The sequence below is a fragment of the Numida meleagris genome, chromosome 12 (assembly GCF_002078875.1).
Source record: "Numida meleagris isolate 19003 breed g44 Domestic line chromosome 12, NumMel1.0, whole genome shotgun sequence".
Taxonomy (NCBI): Eukaryota; Metazoa; Chordata; class Aves; order Galliformes; family Numididae; genus Numida; species Numida meleagris.
Window position 1 is genome coordinate 16008736 of NC_034420.1, and position 23810 is coordinate 16032545.

The following is a 23810-nucleotide window of genomic DNA, read 5'->3' on the forward strand; positions in this document are numbered from 1 at the left end:
AAAAACGACTGCAACAAAAGCCCTCTAAAATATGTTCAATAGAAAAAAAAAGTCATCATCAAATCTCCAGAAATTATTTTCTCTTTGGCTTGAGCAGTTCTGAACTCATCACAGCTCTGAGAAGTTCTGGTTCCCACCTCAGGAACTGCTCAGAGACAGAAACATCCATGCTGCCTGAAGTTCCATGCGTCGGATCAGTGCCCAACTCAGAGCCCAAAGGGGTCTTTGCCCATGGGTATGCAAATAGCATCTAACAAGTCAGGACAGAGGGGCACCATGGCTTTGCTTCCCATCACCCTTGGCCCTATCCCACCCTGCCCACGGGTGTATGAAAATCAAATCTTCAGCAAGAAACGTGTCCCTGTGCAGGAATCCTAAAGCAGCTTCCTGTTAATTTGGGGACAGGCCAAGCAGCATCTCGTTTATTTCACGTCAGATTTGCTTCCTGCTCCACACACCCAACAGAGCTTTGTGATTTTGGGTTCACTCTTAGGAAACGTCTGCACACACAGCCCCAATCCCTGCTCCCTTTTCTAATTGTGGGAGCATCTCAGCTCTGAAACCCCAGGCCGGTGCCAAATGGCTCCGTGCTTGCATTACAACCAGCTGGCCGGGAGATCTTTATTTCTGTTTTATCCTTCTCACAGCCCAGAGACGGGAGCCTGGCAGCGAGGAGCCCTGCATCCCAATCAAGGGTCTGGCACGGATGCGCAGAGAATCCTGAAGAAGGAAACCATGCAAATGCTAAGTACGGCCAGCCTTCCCTCCCCTGCCCTGCAGTCTCCACGGAGGCAAATTTGTACATGGTTAATTTTCATTAATAAAATCAATACCCATGCATGCACACACGTAACGCTGCAAAGTAGCTTTCAAAAAAAAAAAATCCATCAGTGGACGTGAGCCTGGTCCCCACACACGGACCCTGGGGCCACACTTCCACCGGTCACGTTCTGCTGAAGATGCGACCGCACGCGATGACCTGGAACACGCTGGAACGTTCCCATTCAGGTGCCAAACACAGGCAGCTCCATTCTGGATTCGTGTTCAGACAAAGGGCCTCGTTTTTATGAGACCAGGAGTTATGTGGAAGGGAAGGGTTCAAACAAGAAAGCAGTTCCTCTTCATGCTTTCCTGTCACTATGCTGTGCTTTCTGCTGCGAGGTTTCTTTGTCCTTGGCAGAATGGTATTTAATAAACCATAATGCCACTAATTTGCCTGGGTTTCTAATGAGCTTGCTCTGAAAAGCTCTGTTCCTTTGTTCTTGCATTTCCTTAATGAAATAAACTTTGTTCTCACCCTGTCCTCTTTGCTGGGGTATTTCATCTGCTGCTCTGCTACTCCTGAGCTTTTCAGCCAATTTCGTACACTACAGCATAGATGCTGCCAGATCAGAAAATGCTGTATTATCACCTCCAATTAAGCAATCCTGCTAAGTGAATTCAGCAGGGAGCAGGAGTGCCTTCAGATCCCTCAGCCTGTTGTCTCCTCTTCTGTAAGCTCCACATTTCCATTTCTTGGCCAAATTTTCTTTTTTTTGGGGTTGCCACAGTCTCTTACAGCCGAGCCCTGCCGCCATCCATCCCAGCGAGCTGCTCGAGCAGAGCAGTGTCACAGCACTTTGGAGGAAACTTACAGCATGTCATGGCACCTTCTCCAAAAAACCCCATACAGCTGCACCTGAGTCCCACACCAATACATAAGAACAAGTATTTTACACCTCGTGCTTAAAGTGGCCTTCAGTGGGCATCTCCTTTCTGGGCCTTCCCCCTGCACAGACGCTTGGCAACGGGGTTACACAGCTGATCTCCCCCAGGCTGCCCATCATGGACAGCGTTAACGCACTGCAATTGATGCTTAAATCCTGTTCCAATCCCCACTGACCCATGAGCAGGGAGCTGGGAACCACCCAACCTCTGCACTCTCTGCATTAAGGGCTCATGGGAATGCTTGCCCCAGGGCATGCCCAACAATTTGCCCCCCACCCCCATCCCAGCTCACATCACCCACATTTTCCCTTCCTCCCCATTAGAGGGGCTGCTCGTTACCCGTGGGCCTGTCTTTGGAGCATTGACAAAACGCCCATGGAAGTGCCATGCTCCCAAAGAGCTGCCTCTCTCCATCAAGGCTCCTCGGACTAAGCACAACAATACAACAAACACTGGCCATCAATAATTGAGAAAAACTCCTTCCCTGCCTGTTATTTTTCATTGGAACGATGTGTTATTATTTTATAGATATACACTTTTTAGCTGAAGGCTTTTTTTGGCAGCAATTTGGCCTTCACAATAACGGACTTTCCTGTATGTAAAGCCTTGGAAAAACGGTGTTTTGGAGAGGCTCAGTAGTGACTGACCTGGTTTGCCGCGCGGTGAAATGGAAGCACAGTGCCATCTCTTGGGCTGAGCAGTGCCTCAGCTCTGCGATCGCCCTCTCAGGAGCTCTTGCTTTCCCCTAAAGCCACAGCACTTCGTGCATTCAGGGCATCGCCAAGGAATGAACGTCTGTGCTGGAGGTCAGGGCTCTGCTCCTCGCTCTCTGTGCCAGGCACAGCTGCAGCCACACACCGACCTTCTGCAAACGCTGCTTATGTTTTCCGCATGCCACGTCGGTGTGTGTGGAGAGCATCACACCAGCAGAGCATTGGACTTGCTCCCTGGGGCTGCCCCCAGCTGAGGTCCTGGCCGTGCACCCAAGGAGGCAAACACTGAGAGTTGAGGAGCACGGCAGAGCCCCCAGCAACACGGCCACCGCAGCAAGGAAGACTCTACTAGGAGCGAAGGGATTTAAAACATATTTCCTCTTAATTTTTAAGAAATGCTTCCTTTCTATTGCCACTGCGTACATTAAACAAACAAACAGAATAGGTCATTCCATAAAAATGCCCAATTGTTCAAATAACTCTGATGTTCATCCCACCGAGAAAAGGATGCACTTTGGAGCTCTTTGTCCAGACCAACAAACACCATTGTGCAGCAGTGCATTTCACAACGCTGTTTTTGCTTTCTGGGGCCACAGAGAAAAAAATATATTCTGCTAAAGATTGGGAATTATTTGACACAGAAATAATGGCAGGTGAGCCCAGAGTCCGGACGCGTCCTGCAATTAAGATCTTGAGATATTGACTTGAATTGACATCAGAAGTCTATTAAATGATGCTGTGGGCGATATGGATTTGACATTGCACAGGTGCACAACATGAAGGCAAAGCATCCCCATGAACAACAAAACCCCACAGAGCTGCAGATGTTCTCCCCCCACATGGGGGGGACAAAGCCACGCCGAGCTCCAGTCAACCACAGAGCCAGCACCAAGGGAGATCTCCTTCCAAAGGCATTGGCTGAAAAGCCACCAGAACCCCAGGGAACAAATAAGTCTTGTAACACAGACACACATACAGATACAGCCTAAAGACAGAGCCACCAAAGGACAGAACTCAGCACAGCTCCTGGTGTCACCGCGACCTCCAAGCTCTGTAGAGCAGCTCTTAGTAGTTCACACCCCATGGGGAAACTCCCCACAGCCCTTTACTCGGTGACTGCCTGAATCCCCCCTTTTTACGCTGGCTTTTACTATGCAGCTTCTTTGGGCACTGGGGTTAATTTGGTGGCTTTGAGAAACGTTTTCTTTTTCCCTTTGACACAGAGAAGCTCGTATGGGGACTTTCCTCTGACCTTGGGGACATCACGGCCGGATTAGCAGCCAGCTAGGCTGTTATTCAAGCCTTAAAAGAGAGCAGGAATTTTTGCACAGACATAGGGGGACACAGAGCCCCTTCTGAGCTGCTTGTCCTATAAAGGCCCTAAGGACACAGCGCTGTCACCAGGCATGCAGCGCTGAGCAAACCCAAGGAGAGCGGGTGGTGCAGCATCACACCCCTCGCCCCCACTTCTGCACATCCCTGCTCTCGTGTTTGTTCTTCCTAATGCCAAATGCATCGCTGGGAAAACACACGGCCTCATTTAAAAGTCACATTTCCAACTGCATTTAATTGCTGCTGCTGTAAAACCAAGGGTGACTTCTACCCAATGTGACTACTTCTGCAGGTGGCAGAGGCAGACAGCAGAGGCACTGTGTGGTGCAGGGGAAAGGACTTGTAGGGTCAGCCCCCCATGCTGGGGCACAGCCCCGCTCCTCCAAAATCTCTGCTGGAGACCCTGCTCACCACTGGCTGTGTATCAGTACAGGAATTCAAAGCAGAAGCAGCGATGAGGTGGGCACAGGCTTCCCAGCCCCTCCCCTGTAGGTGCTGCAGAGGCTGGTGGATGTATTACACAAAAAGGGAAACTCACAGCAAATCCATCCCCACGGTCACATTGGCAGAGCACACTGAGCAGCTCATGCAGTGCCAGCCGTGTCCTCAGCCCGCCGACCCCCTATGTTATAATCTGGAGGAGGGTTACACCCTGTGCACCCTGGCACCAGTGCTGTGCTCTCCCCAGAACAGCAGGGCCCAGCGCTGTGCTCAGGGCCTCCCTTGGAGCACAATGGCTTTTGCTGCATATCAGCACCATCTCAGAATGAGATGCATGCTGCTCCCACCACCCCCCGGGCCACTGCCCCACGCCTTAGTGCACCACGGGTCGTGCTTGCTGAGAAATGAGTGTGAATTTATAACAAGCTCCACGGTACCTAAGTGCCAGGTCTGAAAAACAAGCCGGTTACCTGACGCTCCCAGCTGTGATCCTACAACAGATGTTTGAGTGTGTGAGGTTTGGAATTGCAGATACAATTACAACCTTCATTTTTACAGCTGCTCCTAAGCACTAAATGCAGGCAGAGCTGCAGCTCAGCAGCCACCACTTCCCCCCTCAGCCCACAGCTGCAGCACACGGCTTCTCCCTGGTGGCTGAGCAGAACTGTGCAGAACCCTCTGCCATCAGCTCCTGCAGAGCTCGTGCTTCCAGAGTCAGGAATGGGAGAAGTAGGAGCAGTTCCCATTGCCGTGCACCTCCAGGACCTTTAGGAAGGCTGAAAACACCCAAATTACATGACAAACTGTAAGAGCTGTCAAAAGCATCACAGGTTCTAAGAGCTTCTCCTGAATCAAGGGTGGACGAGCCGTATTTCCCCAGCCCCAGAGCACAGGGATTGGATGCTGAGAGGTGCGGAGGCGGCCGCAGCACCGTGTGCTCAGATGTGCCCTCATGGATACAGTGACCACGCCACTTCCCCAGCAGCGCCCTGCAGCGTTGCAGGGACTGAGGAACCCACCAAAGAACAGTACTTGCTAATGAAACCGCTGCTTCTTCATTTGGCTTTACCAAACCACAGGGCTCCCTGCAGCACCGTGTGCCCCGCACGCACTGTGGGCAATGCCGTCTGCTGGCAGCTCTCCCGCAGCCCTGTGCTGAGCCAGCGCTCAGCAAACCTCGGCAGCACGGAACTAAACTGAGTCCGCGGGCCAGCCTGCCAAAATGGGGGAACAAAGGGTATTTTCAGCTACGTGCTTCCACCCCACAGCGCCCACACACACCGTGGTCTCACCTGTGTGGAGTTCTGCTGAATGCCCTGGGCTCGGTCCCAGGGCACAGGGAGAAGCAGGGATGAGAACAGAGCCCCCAGTGCCCCCCAGCTGCCCCCACGGGCAAAGAAGCTTCTGGCTGTAGATTGTTTATTGATTCCAACATATTAATAGATTGGATAATAAACAGTACTTTTAAACATTCTCTTAACCAAAAATATAACAAATATTTACAATCACTCAGTAAAAATACAAAAAGCATACAGAGGCACTGTCTTTCTAAAAGACATAAGTGTAAGAGGTATCAAAAAATAGGAGACAAACATTGCTTGTTACAGAATACTTTACAATCACTGACTTGTGCAGTACAATTGCTATTGGAATATCATTACATCTGTGCAGTTTTGCCAATATGCTCACATAGTTAGAATTTAATTAATACCAAGCTAAACTGCATTCCAGGTATATCAAAAATAAAGATGAAACAATAAAAAGCACAACGTAAGCAAAAGCTGGATTGGGAATTCAAGGTAGATTACCCCCTATACAAGCGTTCTAAAAGACAATGTGTCAAGCTTTTCTAAAGAGAGAGTATCCCTTTTCTCCTCCGTTCTTGGACAGGCAGCAGGAAGCTTATCCTTAAATCAATTCTAAATCAAATGCTTTAGAACATCAATGCCAGCATCACCTCCCCACGTGGGACGGGCTCAGCCACGGGGACAGCCCGTGCACTGCACTCCTCCGTGCCACGTTTTGCACTGGAGGAGATGGAACCACGGCTCAGGGGTCACCTACCGTCCCCTTTCTGCTGCTGCAGAAGCCCACTCAAGTTTGCAGAACTGCTCTTCTGGAAGGTCTGCGCCAGGTGAGATGCAGAATGCTTAAACCCCAGCCTGCTGAAATCCTTCACCCCCAGCAAAGAGCAGAGCAGCAAACAGGCACCAGAGGCACGGCGTGGGGATGGCGCGGCAGAGCCAGGGGTTAAGGACGAGGACGCTGCCTGAGCCAGAGCGCAGCTGCCCTGGCTGCGGTCCTACTTGCACCTTGCTTCCTGAAAAAAGGGATAATGTCTCTTCAAACCCGCACCGGACACACCACATCTGGCTATCGGCCCCGATCAATGTGATCGGTTCATTTTAAATGAAACAAAAGAAATCACAGCAAGGACAAGCGGGGGGCGGGGGGGGGGCAAGCCACACTGTGCGGGCAGGAGAAGCAGGAGGGGTAGCTCATGTGTCGATAGTTGGCGTGTGACTTATTTACACTGCCTGTATTGGATACCAGGAAACACGAGGAGCAGACTTTCACTCACTCGATGAGCTGCTCAGTGCCCCGAAACGCGCTGTGGAACAGACTGACTGCCGGCGTGCAAAGCCACGCTCACACGGGCAGCCTGCCACCTGCTGCCACCTGGAGCAGCACGGGGACGAGGGAGTCACCGCAGCCCTTATCCCCCAGCCTTTGTGCAGCGGCCAGCACGGGTGGCTCACCCGGCACGCAGCACCTGCAGCGCTGCTGGGGCTGCACACGGACAGCACGGAGCAGCCGTGGTGGGCTCCGATCCCACCTCACCCATCAGATCAGCAGCTCCGTTACCAGCATCGCTGCAAGGAAGCGCTCCACCCTGACACTTAGGTTAATCTTTACTCATTAAGGCCCGTGCAGGTTCATGATACTCGTTAAGGCCTCGAAAAAGCAAAAATGCATTCGTGTTACGCTATACCTCCCATGATTTTTAAGATCATTTCCCAGCTACTCGCACCTCGGATGCTCGTGCTGCACGCAAACACAGCCAAGCCCCCGGCGGTGACACGGGGCAGCCCCATCCCTGCTCGCAGCACCAGCAGCGCTCCCACGTCGCTATGGGGACAGCACAGAGGCTTGGGGTTGTATTGGGTGCGTGCGTCACCGTCGCGCTCACCTCACACCCCCCCCCGCACACGTACAAGGAAAAAAAAAAAGATAATCTTAAAGCTCTTCACAACTATGGATATAGAAATCATTTCTGAGGCACTGTAAAAATGACAAACATCTTCTTTCTAGCTTAGGCTGTAAACATCACAACAAAGATTTACAATTAAATGTTTAAATACATATTATTCACACATTCATGTCCAATTTAACACTAGAATGGGGCGTCGTGTGCTAGAAGGAAAGGAAAACGCAGGCATTTCCAGTTTTCACCCTGTGCGCTCCAGTTGGCCACGCGAAACCAAAGCAATTCAAGACCCACTCAACCAGCACCAAACAGGCTCGTGCTAACAGGGGCTGCGTGCAAGTCAGGGCCTTCAGGGGCACCAGCAGCTCTAGGGCTCCTAGCTCAGGTTTACAACACTCCAGGTCTGGTTTTCTAATCCCCCATAAAACACGCTGTACTCGCACCTAAGCATTATGTCACCTGTAAGGACAGGAGGCAGCAGATACAGCTGCTGTAAACCAGTTTCAGATCACCCAAGAAAGGCAGCAGTCACAATGTGGTAATAAAGGAGCAATCTCTTACCCCGTTCCAGGGCTCCCCCAGCTCTCCAAAGGAGGCAATCTCCGAGCAGAGATCCTTCCCCTGCTGCTGCCAGCCCTTATATGAGGTTAGGGAGGGCTGGGCCCTGGGATTGCTTCCACCTGTGCTCGCAGGGCTGGCTACGCCCCCTCACCAGGTGCTCAATCACCAGCCCAGGCTGTGACCTAACAGCTCCCCTGCGGTCAGCTCACATTCCTTTTCACCAATTTTAATGTGAAAGGAAGGCAGTTTTGTTTACCTACCCATTTATTTTCTGACCTTTGCCCCTAAGTCCTGAGCAACTCCGGCAGAGGGCTGGAACCCCACAGCACGTGGCTGGGTTGGGGCTGCCAGCAGCACCTCTGCACACAGAACTCGGCCAAAGCTCCTCGGGGAAAGCTTCAAACTCACCCAGCAGCTGTGAGCAGCAGCTGCCGCACCTCAAAGGGCTGCTTAGCAGGGGAGGACAACGCCGGCTGTGCCCTTCATCAGCTGGCAGCTAAAAACAACCAGAAATGTGCAGAGGGCTTGGCTGTGCTGGAAGGCAGGGCCGGCAGATGGCAGTACTCCCCGGGCTGGCACGCAGCACCCGGCTGCACCTACTGTCCTGTCCTGTCCTGTCCTGAGAGCACGCCTCGAGTTTTGCAGAGCACAAGGGTTTGCACGGCGCTCGTTTGCCATCACGCGTGGTTTGATGTTCAGCGTCAGCCAACCAGAGCGCTCCCAACACAAAGGAAATTCCCATCCCGAAAAAAAAAAAAAAGAAAAAAAAATTAAATTAATAAATTATTTTCAGATATTGCAGCAACGTCCTTCGGTTTTTGCTGACTTTGTTGTTGTTTTTTTTTTTTTCCTCTTCTTCTTCCTCCTCCGAGTTCATCAAATAACACTCTGAGATTCTTGATGTAGAAAATAACGAGGAAGGAAAACTACCCAGGGTGAATGGCATCCTACAGGAGAACGCTTCCTGCCCTGCTGGCCCTCCCAGCGCTCTGCCTGCCGGGCACACGCTGCCCTGGGGATGCTGCAGAGCAGAGGGAGGGGACAGCAACGACCCGACCAGTTCATCCCATCCGTGACAGAGGCGAACACAATGAGTGAGGTGAGTAGCAGCAAGTCGTTAGCGGTCGCTAACGGGATCCCGTGGTCCTCCTTCCCGCGTCCCTCGTGTGTTTTGAAGTGGTTTACGTGGGTAGCCCGGTGGTTAGACTGCTGATACTTGTTCATCTTCTGCAAAACAAGAAACAAAACAGCACCTTAACGCATCGGCCCGCCGCCTCGGATGCAGACAGCACAGAACAGAGCCCAATCAGAACCCGACCATGCGGTTACTGCGGCTCTGTTAAGACTTCACCGCTGCACCGTGATGCCTTCGCTGTCCCAGCAACAGACTGCAGCACACCACGGATCCCCACGTAACAAACCCTCTGTGTTAGAGGCACACAGCCTATGCGCTGCGGAACGGGAAATCCCGTCGCCTCCGAGGGTTCACATGCAGCTCCCGACATCCCCCGAGCTACGGACCCAGAGCAAAGCGGTGAATCACCTCCCAGCATGCAGGGAGCCTCGTGGAGACGTCCCAGATAAAATTAACCAGACACTTGGAGATACACCTCTCGCTGTGTTGCAAGTGCGTGGTTAAATTTAGTTCAGAAACGTTTGAATCGCAATGTTTGAAGCAATTACTTCGTTATTCTTACAGCAGAAAGATTTGATATCGCTACCGAATGGATGCCGGGCAACTTTAAGAGTTTTGCCCCAAATTTGGATTGCAGCACTGCTACACGCATTAAGTGCCATTTACACGTTAGAACGGGCCGAGATAGGACTACTTTGCATCCGAAATTATTTTCATCCCAATTGATGTTTGTTTTAAGCCAGGCAGATTGAAGGAAGCAACCGCAACACCCTAATAAATAGCTCACCAGAAAGGGTACGGAGGGATCACATCAGCGCACGACAATTAAAAGCAAATCAGCAGAGAAACAATTGAGCGGTAATTGCCCTAGCAGGGTGCTGACACCGTGTAGGAGCATTGTTTCCCAGCAAAATCTCTTGATTCTGATCACAGGATAGACGCTGTGCAGCGCTGGCTGTTGCTTCAAACAAGATCGAGGGGAATTTCACTGCCAGGGACACTGCCAGGGCCGGTGGGATCAGCTCAGGTTCTATTAAATGCACTTTTCAGGGGAACAAAACGTTACTGCTGTTTTCTTCAATGTTTTTAAGCTCATACTCCAGGAATCCCTATAGGGACAGCAGAGTACCAATGGGACACGAGGGGAGAGTTGTACAAAGCCTGATCGCAGCGGAATTCAAAAGAACCAATTTAGGTCATCATCCCCAAAACAGTGGGGCGCCAATTAATTAACCCAGGCAGGCTGGAGCTCGTCCACATGTCATTTAAAGCCTGACAGTGTCCCTTAAATGATCGCCACCAACTGGGCACACGTTTTAAAGAAAAACCAGCATCTCCATGCTCGTGAGCGTCCCGTTTGGACGTGGGAGGGCTCACCCGCAGCAATGAAAAGCCTGTTTGGTGTCAACATGCTTTTTCTGCAAGGAAGGCAGTATTTTTTCAGACGTGCGTATATACAAACGTAGATGCATATACGCACACACAAACGCATTGGTGCATTTAGAGATGAGCAAAGTGTCAGTCTCAAAGCGGGACGAAGAGAAAGCCCAGACCGCCACTGTGAAGGAAGCACTGCACAGACCCAATTAACACGGTGTTAATTAACATCTCCCGAGCCAGGTGTTCCACATACCATCCTCTTCACTATCTGCGCCAGGCATATCTGCTAGCTGGGGGCCGGACGGCTGCCGACTATGCCACTGAGGCATCTTCGATGCAATACAGGCCACCGGGTCGCTCCCGAGAGGGGCTGACGAGAGTCTAGAGAGGTCACTGTGCAGCATCTTTGACCTCTGCACTGCCACACTATAGTCGGGAGGTTTTAGGTGTGGGTGGTGGGGCGATCCTTCCTTTATGTCCGCTAAAGAAATCCCCATATATCCCGGAGGGGTGGGCGGAGGCTCCCTATACCTATCGTCCTTCTTAGGTGAGGTGACACAGTACACTGGCACGAGAAATAAGCAATGGAAATGTTAAGGAAGAAAACAAAGGAAACAAAACGTTAAAAAATCATGAAATGTTACAATGGCAAAACAGAAACTGATAACAAAATGCAAATGCAGAAACACTGGTTATAACGACAGCAGCAGATATTTATGCTTCCCTTTATGCTTCGTACTTATTTCGAGAAGTCAGGGCAGCAACAGAAGCAGGAACTCCCTAGGCAGGGTGCCCAGCTGGAAGCACAGCATCCCCTACAGCCAGCCTGCAATGGCAGAGCTCGGCGTGCCCCTGCCGGACACAGAAAGCTGCCGGTGCCATTGGAGGGCAGCAGGGCACTGCTGCAGCCAGGTCTGTGTGAAGTCGGACAGCCCAGGAAGCTGAAAGTGCAGCACTTCAGGCAGCAGCCCTGAGTTCTTTTGCACAGCACTGGCACCCGCTAGCAAGGACTGCTCATTGACTCCAGTGGCATCGCCTCCATCAGCCAAAAGGAGCTCAGGAGCTTCACAGAGATTCACTGATACTTAACAACTCCATCAGCTGTGCTACAGGAATTGTAAGAACTGTATCACAGGAAGCTGCTCCTATGAGGCAAAGTACATATAGAGCCTGCACTCATTGTTTTGCACTTTGCAGTAGTAAACAATGGCTTAGAATATATATGCTTTTAATTATTTTTTATCCTGGACCTTAAATTCTCTGTTTACAGGTGATGAATAAGCAGAGATCACCTTTGGAAAGGCTCCATTACACCTCCTGCACTCACCAAGAGGCTGCTGACCGTAACACGGAACTGCAGTGGCCATACTGCAGAACTCATCCCCTGCCTTCCTTCCCCATCCATTGCTCCCTCACACCGCACAGCCCTCACCCCAGCCTTAGCTTCCAGCACACGACCCAACCCACTCCCACCCACTCCCAGCTCAGGGGCTCATATGCATGTTAAATTGGGCTTTTTCCATAGATACACGTTGCAACAGGACAGTTTCAAAGCTAGGATAATTCAAAAATCTCTTAGCAGAGTAAATTTGCATCCTTCTTGTGGATACATTTAGAACAGTGCATGCTCGTTGCAGTTCCAATTACTCCAACAGATGTAATATCTTCTTGAAAGAACAACAATAAAGCTGCGTTTCTTGTCGTGCTGGGGACCTGTGTGATTCTGGGTGTTAGCAGCAGGGATGGGAGCTGGTTTGTAACGGATGGCCTCAGTACATGCCTGGATTCTAGTAAAACAACACTGGATTCATGTGGTAACATGTATGTGGGTAGAGGCAGAGACTCTGACTGAGAGAAACCATTTTCATGTAACTAGCATTTCACCTTGCTGGGGCTGAGGTAGTGCTGACAGGGGTGGCTATATTCTCCTGTAAAGGAGAAAGCTACAGCTTACCTGGAGCTAATAATGAGTCTAATAACAAAGGCTGGAATAATGGGTACTTTGGCTCAGCTCTCTTTTATGCTATTTTGCAAATGTTATCAAAATAAAGAGCACTTAATATGCATCATTTTTGTCCCTCAGTGACGGTCCCTGGGGGTTACAAACCCCCCCCACGAGCTGTCCTGCAGGGCTGGGCTTTTTCTTGCAACTCCTTTACCCTCTCCTATTCCCACTAAGATATTCCCTCCATCTAGAAGTCGTGTCTCTAGGCCTTTCTCCCTCAAATAACAGAGACACTCTAACATCCTCTTACTGCCCATATACTCCAGAAATATAAAACCCCTTCCTTCTCCATGTGTGCTATCACCAGATGAAACGCGGGAGTGATCAACTGAAGCCTGGAACACAGCTTGGGAAATCTGTTACAGCATTAGGAACAACTAAGGAAAACCATTTCATCATTAAGATCTGAACTTAATTAGAACAACAGTGTCGTGGTCTGTGTTCCTCATCTTTTAAGTAAAACCTACTGAAGGTGCAAAATGAAGTACATCACAGACCCCCTGCAAAGCAGCTGATTATCTACATGAACATTCACTTTATAAAGAACACAGGGTCAAGTCCCTCACAGTGGTTAAGGGATCTCACTAAGAGGCAGAAATAAATTGGGATGTGGACTGTGGGCAAAAGCTACGAGAGCTGTTCCACTTGGATGTACAGTGATGGCCCATCACCATCCCACACTTTCTTGCTTGTAAAGCAAAGGTTGCAGCAAGAAACGTTCCGTGCTGCAGAATGCAGAGCTGGGCACGGAGCTGTGAAGTCATCGTACCCACTGCTGCTGCCAAGAGCACATTCTGCCATTAGTGTGTGGGGAGTGGCTTTCCAGCCCTGTTTTAAAGGTTTCGGGCAAGAAAGCTCGTGCCAATTCTTTTGGGGACTATTCAACGCCAGTCCTCATTAAGCAAATGAACTGAAGATTCTTGTTTTGTTTACAGTATCCTGAATGCATGCAGTCATTACAGTCTCTGGTAACAAGCTGTTCGAAGAGAATAAGCAAATGGTGAAATAAAGCAAAAATATCTTTGGCAGATTGTACGATGATGCATAGCTAACAGATGAGCACTTGCAAACCATAAATCCTATCCACCTATATCTGTTCCTTAAGCAGGCGAATGCATGCTCTGCTGATGTAACGGCGGAGCGCTGCTTACCAGTGCGCTGTGACTGCATACAGGAGGCAAGCTACACGGTGCAGTGTGCAAATGGAATTAAAAACAAGGGGAGAAGCTGTGAGCAAACGTAGCACGTCCTGAACAGCTAACACGCCATACCCTAAAACAGCTCACCAGCAGTTCTGAGAGGGGACACAGGCAGTGTGCATGCACAGGAGGGAGCTATGAGCAAATCTGCTGCAAGGGACCCCACGCTGCCTCTGTAATGGAGGAGGAATGCAATCCAAGACCTCCACCCTGTGTGCAATGTTTATTCAGGCAATTATCTTTGATAACACAAGCCCTCTAGCAATCTAGGCAGTAATTAAAGTGCATTTCAGCTGCACTCGTGGCTTAAGAGTTTAGAAGCTTTGCACTCCATGTTTTATCTTGTTCACAATCCAGTTCCTTTTGTTTGGGCAATTTTGCCAGTGAACTCACTAGGACAGTGGAAGAACATCTCACTTGGTGAACCTATGCATCTTTGGGAAGACACTTCATGAGGTTTTCTCCTTTCACCTGTAGCCAAACTGCAGCTGTGTAATCAAATAGGTGACAGTGGAAATCTCAAAGCTTTGCCCTCCAGCCCCCAGGGACAGGAGTCCTGCGGCCAGAAGATGCCCAGCTCCAGAGGTGGGGCTACTTTGTGTCACCCAGGAGCCACACTCCTCCCTTTCTGGATCATGGAAAGTCTGCACTGCGAGGACACTTTGAGGAGCCAGTGCTTGCTGCTCCCTGCCAGAATCAGAGTCTGCAGTGATGAGGGTTTCAAATTCCAAAAAGAGAAAAGGTCACGCTACAGAGAGGAACTGCCTGACATTTTCATGAAGACAGTTCTCCCGCAGACCCATACAGTGTTTGGGAAATGTGCTGCTTTGTTATCTCAATATTCGTATTGCAAGGGAAGGTGGTTTGAAAACACACTGCCTGAGCAGCGCTCTAATTAAAACCACATGGAAAGCTGAATTTAACATGCAATCCAGCCCCCGCATCTGCTGATGTCACTTCTTAACAACTCAATATCAAAATGCAGACCAGATGTACAAGCTCCCATACGCCGTTGGCTTGCCTTACCTATCAGGCCTTTCTCTGTACTTGAAGTAACAGTTTTGTAAGTCGCGTCAGTGCCAGGTTTAGAGTCCAAAACCTCCGCCTGCTCTGACGTTGAGTTCTCCAGTCCCCTGCGCTTAATGGTCCCATAGTTTGTCTCGTACGTGTCAGACAGGGAGCTCGAGGAGGCCCAGCTCTGCCGAGACTGATCGAGCTCCGTGCTGGCTTTCGACTGCCTGTTGGTTTTGGAAAAGGCTTCGGAATATAAATAGGCCTCCTCTGAGTAACAGTTTGTGGGATCAACCTCAGCGATAGGTCCGTCCAGCTGGGTGTGGCGATAGGAATTGAGGAGATCCCAGCTCTTCTGGTTTGGGATATTCTGGAAGTTGTCATGAGAGCTACTTGAGCACGAGGTCCAGCTGCCCCGGCCGCTGTCTGCTGCCTCCACCGTGATGTGCTCGTGGGAGATCTCCTCGTTGCTCATGGAGGAGGTGAAGGCCATCCCTCTGATCAGAGCGGGCCTCGTGACCGACCAGCTGCAGTTGGAAACAATGGGAATCAGACACTCATCAGCTTTTAAAACGACAACGTTTCTTGTTTAAACAAATGGCTGCCAGAAGCTCTAGTCACCGTCACTACATAATTAAGAAAAAATGAGAAGCGGCCAGGTTTGCAGGAATTTGGAATACAAGAGGTTATGACTAGTAGACTTTCTGCTTACATGAACAAATACACACAGAAGCACAACATGAAAATGAAACACTACCCTTCTGCAGTTTATTGACATACAGAAGATCAAGGAACTTCTTAGATACGTGCAAATAGCTTCTTTTCCCCTTGCTTTACTATTTTACAAATTCTAGCATAAAAATTGTTTTCTTACCTTCAAAACCCACTGAAACTAAGGCAGGGAAAAGCAGCCACAACCCTTGGATAACCTGCCTTTGATATGCAACCAGAGCAGTGAGTTTAGCAAGCAGCATCTCACTGTGCTTTGGCACTGAAGGTGGCTTTGAATACCCAGAACCGGAGGTGCCAGGGACCTCTGCAAAGGGGCATTTCGCTCAGCACATGGACTGCTTGCTGCTCTCTCAGCATGTGCTATGCCATTTAGAAAGGGGAATTGCTTTGGTTTACAAAGCTCACCTTTTAATGCCCATTTCAGCACAACAGGATAAATCAAATCGATTTCTTAAAAGGTGCAAAGCATATGCTAATAATCTTTTTCACATAGGAGAGAACACCGCAGAATACTGGTGCATTAAAATCAATCACATAGGAACATACAGCTCTGTGTAGCATCCCATTATGAAAAGATCAGATTGCATTTGAGACAACCTACAATGATTACAATTGTAAGAAGAATCCCACGTTGACTTGACTCTGCAACATCTGAGGACAGAACCCGCCACCCCAAAGAGACTCCCACATAATAAATTATGTGGGTCGAGGATTAAAATGTAGTAAAACCCAAAAAGTCTCAGTTGAAAGGGGCACCTCAAGACATGCTCTCATTGCACTCAGGTAACAAGACCTCTTGCGCAAGTGGCAGAAAGCTTCTTCTGCCTAAGCAACAAAGGGAACAGTAACAAAAAAATCCTTAAAAGTCTTATTAGAGTATGTTAAGTGACTGGTACTGCTGCCCAAGGTAAGTGCTGGGATCTTGTTCTGCTCTCTCAGTACTGCACAGCGAGTGCTTTGTTAAATATCACCCCAGCTTTTAATACATTTGCAGCCTCCTGCAGAAGACATGCAGCTGAACTCACTGATGCGATCAAGCTGTTGTCTACCCACGTAATAAAGTTTCATGGGAAAACATGAGCTTCCCACACAGAGCAGCCAATACCCCAGCTTCTGGCAAGAGCTTAACACCATCGTAGAGTCACAGAACCATAGGGGTTGAAAGGGACCTCTGCATATCCTCAAGGCCAGCACCATTGCTAAAGCAGGTTCCCTACAGCAGTTGCAAAGGACAGCATCCAGGTGGGTTTCGAGTATCTCCAGAGAAGGAGATTCTACCACTTCTCTGGGCAGCTTGTGCCAGGGCTCTGTCACCCTCACAGCACAGTTCTTCTTCCTCACGTTCTTATGGATCTTCCCATGTTGCAGTTTGTGCCTGGTGCCCCATGTCCTGTCGCTGGGCACCCTCAAAAAGAGCCCGGCCCCATCCTCCTGACGCCCTTCAGATGTTGTTCAGTACTGAGCAGGTCCCCTCTTGGTTCTCTCTCCCCCAGGCAAACAGCCCCGTGGCTCCCAGCCTGTCCCCATCAGGAGCTGCTCCAGGCCCCCATCTCTGCAGCCCTCCACTGGGCTCTCTCCAGCAGTTCCCTGTCTGCCTGCAGCTGGGGAGCCCCACACTGGGCGCAGTGCTTCAGATGCGGCCCCCCCAGGGCAGAGCAGAGGGGAGGAGACCCTCCCTCACCTGCTGGCAATGCGCTGTGCCAAGCAACCCAAGGTGCCATTGGCCTTCTTGGCGACCAGGGCACACTGCTGGCTCATGGTCAACCCATAGGTCAACTGTTCTTCAACCACGACACCGCTGGCCTTTGTGGCCACTAGGGCACCCTGCTGGCTCACGGTCAAGCAGAGTTTGTAACCACTCTCCCTACAGCTCCCTTTCCCTCTCTCCCACCAGAAGATCCCAGCCCAGTGTGCCTCACCCGGGGCAGGGCTGCCCGTACTCCGCCTGGGAATGCTCCTTCCTTTCTGTCCCTGCTGAGTCCACCACCAGCAGTGACTGCGACAGGCTGCGCTCGTCCTGCAGCGCGGCCGACATCGAGTCCACGGAGCAGTTGCTGACGATGCTGGAGCGGGAGGAAATCTCGCTGTGACTGGAGTCCGAGAAATTATCGGATTTGGTGGAAGGAATGAGGGCATACCCTGCGGGAGAGAAGGAGAAAACGTCTTGTTCAATGGCAAACACCGCGGCTCTTTAAAAGAAAAAAAAAGAAGAAAAAAAAATCAAGCCCAACTTGGTTACAGTCCACTGAGCTTTTTATGGTACTAAAGCCTTTAGCATGTCAGCATCTAGTCCTGCAATTTATTAACGCTAGCCAGGTGCCCCCAGTAACCTAGCAGCTACTTGATCCACACCATACGGGTACACCAGTACAAGCAGGACCAACATCTGCAGGGTGCGCAGTGGGCGGCTGGGTCAGATCTCTCCCATTTTGCACCGTTCAGGCCCAGAACAGTCACAGCGTGCTCCCACAGCTTCCTCTGGCTGACTGTCGTGAGAGACTCACACAAAGATTTTGGCAGCGGCTGAGGAGACGCTGCCTGAGGTAAAAGCAAGCCATCAGCACTCGGGGATACGCCATATGGCCCGTTTCAGCTTTATTAGCTGTTCCAGGATTAACAGATCAGGAAGCGAAAGTGGGAAACAAATGTGGCAGGGCCGGGCCCACAGGAGGGAATGGCAGAAGGCCTCACCGGGTTCAGAGCAGAACAACACACTCCTGCTTGGCTCTCCACTACCCTCAAATAACACGTTTCAAATACAGATGATGTACGTAGCTCCATATATCCAAACCTGCTATAGCACCTGGAGTGGACCTCAAAGAGACCATCTGAGGGTCTTCCCCGTGCTCTGGCTGCACGCATCCTGCGCACTGCTCTGCTGGCACAGCTGAGGGACACCTGCCCCTAGACAGTGTCAGAAAATCCCTTAGTACACACAACTTGCTTACACTGCTTGTTGTGAGCACCTCAGAGAAGAACTGCAATGAACTGAATTTGGCAAACTTCACCTGTGGTGGTCTGAGGACAGGCACACTCCGAAGTCTTTTGGGGCTAGGGAGCAGCCCCCTCCAGCTCAGGAAAGCTGCAGGGAAGTCCTGCACTGTGTGGTTTCATCAGCCTCTTACTGCCTGAATTCAAGATGCTCAGATCTCAAGCTCTCTGGAGCACAGATCTCTTTGGGTAAGTCCATGAACCACCTTATGTGCAGGCAGAAGCTCACTTTGTTTCTGCTGTCAGGCAACAAACTCAGGAGGTATCTGGTGTCTGTTACATCTGTTTAGTTTGTTTGAAATACTTTGTCTCAAGTAACTCTGTCCAGCAGCTGTTGCTTGTTCCCATTTGTTGGAGGGCAATAGGTCCTGGATCAATGACTGTTTTGTTGCTGTTTTTGTTTGTTTGCTTAAAGGTATTTATTTTTCTTAGTTTTCATTGAGTTTCCCAATTGCAAATCCACTGCACGTCAAGAAGTACAACCTTGCCTAATTGTGCCTTCACTGGGAGCATACAGACTACGATATGCCTTACATTATGTGCACAGCACTATAAAATTAGAATTTTTATTTGAAAATACTGGATCAACAGCTGCTTCATGTATAGGGAAATGAGTGTCTGTAAATGAATGAAAACACTGCCTTCTTGCTTTACAGGAGACCATATCAATACACAGTTGACACAGTCCTTGGATTGGTATTTTTTCTCCAATTTCCTGCCAATTAATTCATTTTTCACTTCACTTCTATCTATATATGCCTTTCAGCTGGACTGTCACATATTCACATCAGTGAGGTGCAAATGCAAAGTGATCAGGAAATTAAAAACCAAACCAGCGATACATACAACTTTAAGACTGATGCAGTTTGGTCCACAAAAAAATACTCTAAACAAGGATCATGTAAGATGGCATCTGGAGCCACCAGCACACAGCCACTGAGTGCACAGCTCTTACTTCAAGAGATTTCACACTTCATGCTTGATTATTGCTATTAGACTTTAAGAGCAATATGAGCAGCAGATACTATCAATATCATCAAACTATAGAACTGATACACTCATGAATGAAAAGATAAACATTTAAGACTAGCATTTTTGATATTACATTTCAGTTTCCTTTCCTTTGGCAAAAATGAATATCTCATATTCTTTATTTAGTCTAATAGTCTCTTTAACACCACTGTAAGAAATGTTCTCACTGTGCCCCTTCTAAGACACTCTTCTTCAAGAACCTAAAAGATCCGGAGAACAAAAGGACTCCTCTCTCCTACAGAGATGAGCTCTGTCTGAAAGCTGGGTCATTAAATAATGGCACCTACACGCGGGAACAGGAGAAATGCAAGTCTTTGCTGGGCTGAAGAGCTTAGCAGAATGAGGCCAACACAAATCCACACACAATCCCAGCAGTGCTGGAAGCAAGTGTCTGATTTACATCATAGGAGGGACTTCTTAGAGTCAAATTAAGAGAATGTTACAGAACTTACTGCTTTGTTGGCATCTGCAAACACCAAGAGAACTGTCACTGTACCTGTTCCTTGATTTTCCAAATCTCACGTTATTTCTTTACTATGCTTTAAGTGTGGCGAGTTAGTAACGCTGACACAAATACCTTCTCGTTTTGGAAAGGTGAATAAAGTACACTGAACAGCTTGAACACATCTCAGTGCGCCTGTATGCAACTGCATAATGCTAACATAACTTAGATTACATCAGTGTAGGTGATACTGAACGGACATCAGTCTGCCTTCTAAAAATACATCACAGAGTCTTCCTTCTCCTCCTAGGCCCCATCTGCAGACAGTCACATGTCAATGCATTGCTGTTGCTATAGATACTCGCTGTACTCAGAGCATCACTGTCTCTGTCCTTTTGGGTTTTGCTGCTTTCTGAGGCTTGAACGTGCTCTGCTTCCCTTTTTGCAGTAAAAGCTGTTCTTTCCCTGGAGAAGCTTCTTTCCCTAAGTCTTCTGAACAGGTGTCCCTTCTCTCTCCTGTGCTCACGCTCAGCTTCTGCCTTTTCACTCTCATCCTTTCTTTCTCCCTTTTCGCTTATGTCAGGTCTGTCTCTTGCTTTGACAATCATCTCCTGAATTTTCTTTTGTAAGTAAGCCCCACCTATTCCATAGCTGCGTTGTCCGCTGTTCTTGTTGCTGGTTTCACTGGCGAGGGATGAGGAGGACCCAGAGAGATTCATCTGACTGCAGTTATCCGACCTCGGGATGTTACCAACTACAATGAAGTACACACAGGAAGATCTTGATAAATAACAGCAAAAGTAATGTGTTGATTTAAAAAAAAAAAAATCTTCACTCTTATTTGCACGCCACTTGGGCATGGTTCAAAAGAAAACGAAATCTAAGATTTAGTGAAATGTGTTCATGCCTAAAAATTATGTCTTTCAGCTGTCTGTGAAGCACCTAATTTAAGTTCAATGAGCTGTGCACACACAACAGGGTATAAATTACCTTAATCAAATTAGTCCAGTGCTAACAATATGCTAAAAGCAAGTTGAATTAATGAAATAATCCCCCAGGAAACAAAGTATTTTCAAAGAAAGTCAATTAAATTAACATATTTATAGGAGAAATAGAAGAGAAGTGAAATCCCAGTGGAACTGGGTTTGGCAACCCAAGTAGGTAAGGTCCTTATACATATGCTGTGTCTAAGTAAGTGACATTCTCCCCAAGGAAACAGTATCTTGTGAAGGCAGAAGCGGATGGGCCAGCAGATCTCCCACTGAAACTGGTGAGAAGATGCAGCAAGTCACCATGCCATGCCATGCCAATGCTGTGGCTCTGGGCTGCCAGTGAGTCGAAAGCAGCGCAGAAGGGATGGAGAAATGCCTTACACCGTTCGACACTGACCACACTGGCTCACTATAAAGTGCTGTTAAGAGATTTCAAATGAATTCCCATCCAAGCTTGACTAATGATGAAGTGATGCAGGTCTTTTATGAAGATACCAAAAATAAAGGGATTCTCAGGGCATCAGTATAGACAGGGATATATACAAAGCCCTGTGCACAAGAACAGAAAACATCAACAGCAACTCCACGATTTGGATGAATGCACTACTTTTGTAGCTATCAAAACCAGCTGTTCTGGAGATCTGTGGCAGTATTTTATCTCCAGCTCCCTCTAATCCCTTGATATCCCAGCAACCTCACGCAAAAACATAAGATGTCAATAGCTGCAGTCTGTGTGCAGCATCACTGTCTTCTGGAAATCCCCAGTGTTGTGAATCCTGTTCACCTGAGGGGTCACCTAAATCAGGACCGATGTGCTGGTGGGTGTCACAGCACTTAACCCTATGGGGAACTCTGTCAGAAGCACTTACGCTATTTTAAAGAAATTAATTGTTCCAGTCCTATCAGATTAGGTCACTTTTATGACCAAAACATACACAATATATTGGAAAACAGTGTCTGTTATTAACGGATAGAAACACACGATCCTATTCTTGACACGAATTACCTAAATCATCATCCCTCTTACATGAAGTCACCAACAAATGATCCTGTGACCGATGCTGGCACCCGCAGCGCACCGATGGAGCACACGTACCTTTGCGTGGAGAGCCCTGCGGAGAAGCCGGGGGGCTGGAGTGCAAAGAAGATGCCATGGACATTGTGTCATCTGTCTGCTTCTTGCTACTTACTTCCTCAGACAAGCTTAACGACTTCTGTGGCGAGCCTGTACCTATGACAACAAGGGAGCCATTTCAAGCTATGCAAATATGTTGCGAGTATTTGAATAGATCGTAGTGCTTTGCAATCGGCAAACTTAGAAACAAAATATTTGATGCTCAGTAGAGGTGCCAAATAAGTGTTGCTCCTTTTGACAATATATTACAACAGTGTTCCAGAGCTTAAAATATTAAATGTATTTGATTTGTTCCAACCGTTTCACTAAAATATACTATAACTCATTTTGTCAGGAAAATAAATCAATGATGCTATTCTACCCAGGTGGGTCAAGATCCTTTTAGAATGTAAAAAAACACAGAAAAAGACTCAGCACCGTACATCTGACCTGTTCAAGAGAGATACTAAGATGACTTCAGTTAGAATTATTCAAGAGAAGGACTTAACTCAGAGGCCTGCATAAAGGGATCTTAAATAATCCGCCCAGCTCCAGCTGGCTGAGCAGAGATACTCACTGAAGGTGACATGATCCTTTGTCAGCCCCTTCTTCCTGCTGGGGTATAAGTTCACAGATGGAACCTGAAGAACTTGGCTCATTCTGTTCTGCTGATGGGCCTTAGTGGTCTGACCGATGGATCTCATGGGCACTGGAGACATTTCTGAGGATTTTGCCCCTCTTCTCTCACTTAAATTCTTTGTCACTGTTAGGGAAAAAATGGCTATCAATATCTGGCACACTGAATTGCGGGGTTATTACAGTCATTCCAAGCACAACCAGATAAAGGCAACTACGGCATGAAGAAGACAAAACATTGTGAACATTTTGTATTTCCAGCATTCCTGCCTGGCACATTGAAGAGGCAGGTGCACGAAACGACATTTCAAAAAACTAAACTGTTACGTGTCATAGAGGTATTCCACCCAAAAACCAAAAGCTTGTATTTTATTTTGACTGCAATTAAATTCCACGTTTAAGATGGTTGTACATAGGGCACAAAAGCTGAACAGCATCTCCTTCAAAATGACGTAATGCCACAGAAAGGAGAAGGAATGGTTGTTCTGCATCCAGCATCAGATCTCTCACTAGGTGGCACAATTGATTTACAGCACAGGGCACTGATTCAATTTCTACTTTAATTACACAGCAATTAATAAACTCTGGAGTTAAGGCCATCTGAGTTCCCCTTAAGTAACCTTGGAATTGTCTGGACTACAGCATAACCGCTGCTCACTGCTCCTGCAAGCAAAGCTGGAAGAAAGGAAGGCGGTGTGAGGGTGGGCAGCTCTACCTCTGACTTTTCTGAACACGAGAAAAAAAAATTATCTGCACAAAAGCCATGTGCAAAGCCATGTACCAGGATCCCTGACAGAAGAGGCACAACCATCACAACCTGCCTTCCATCTTCCTATTGAGAGCTACCTGTGATTTCCAGCAACCTCAGGCGTAAGATCAATGGGAGTGCACTGAATTTGACATTTTAAAAATGGAGTCAGGTATGGTCTTTCCCTACAGAACGTCTATCTGAGAAATAAAAATGCACAGAAAGGCACTTTGGGAAACAGGAATTTGCGCTCTTAATACTGAATAATGGAAAAGACTTGAAGTCTTACCTTCAAGATGTCATTTCCTATTCATGCTTTTAACTTACCTCATCACACATAAAATGGCATTTGAGGACAGAAAAAGGCTTAAGATGCTGCATTTGCACATCAAACAAGCATGAAACATCACTTTGTTTAGCAAGGTTACGAC

General features: G+C 48.4%; 1 protein-coding gene across 7 annotated transcripts in view; it reads right to left on the reverse strand.

The window, feature by feature from the left end:
* Positions 5596 to 23810, reverse strand: part of RAPGEF6 (Rap guanine nucleotide exchange factor 6) — a 107477-nt gene continuing 89262 nt past the window's right edge. For 5 of the 7 annotated variants that reach the window (XM_021410297.1, XM_021410295.1, XM_021410298.1 and 2 more), the window contains 7 exons: positions 22573 to 22758; positions 21978 to 22112; positions 20530 to 20643; positions 17344 to 17563; positions 14708 to 15219; positions 10731 to 11042; positions 5596 to 9189 (listed from right to left, as the gene is read on the reverse strand). In XM_021410297.1, coding sequence (XP_021265972.1) covers positions 9164 to 9189; positions 10731 to 11042; positions 14708 to 15219; positions 17344 to 17563; positions 20530 to 20643; positions 21978 to 22112; positions 22573 to 22758 — 1505 coding nt within the window. In that variant the 3' untranslated portion in view covers positions 5596 to 9163. The remainder of the gene's footprint in view (positions 9190 to 10730; positions 11043 to 14707; positions 15220 to 17343; positions 17564 to 20529; positions 20644 to 21977; positions 22113 to 22572; positions 22759 to 23810) is intronic. The other 2 variants (XM_021410299.1, XM_021410300.1) reach the window with 1 other exon arrangement.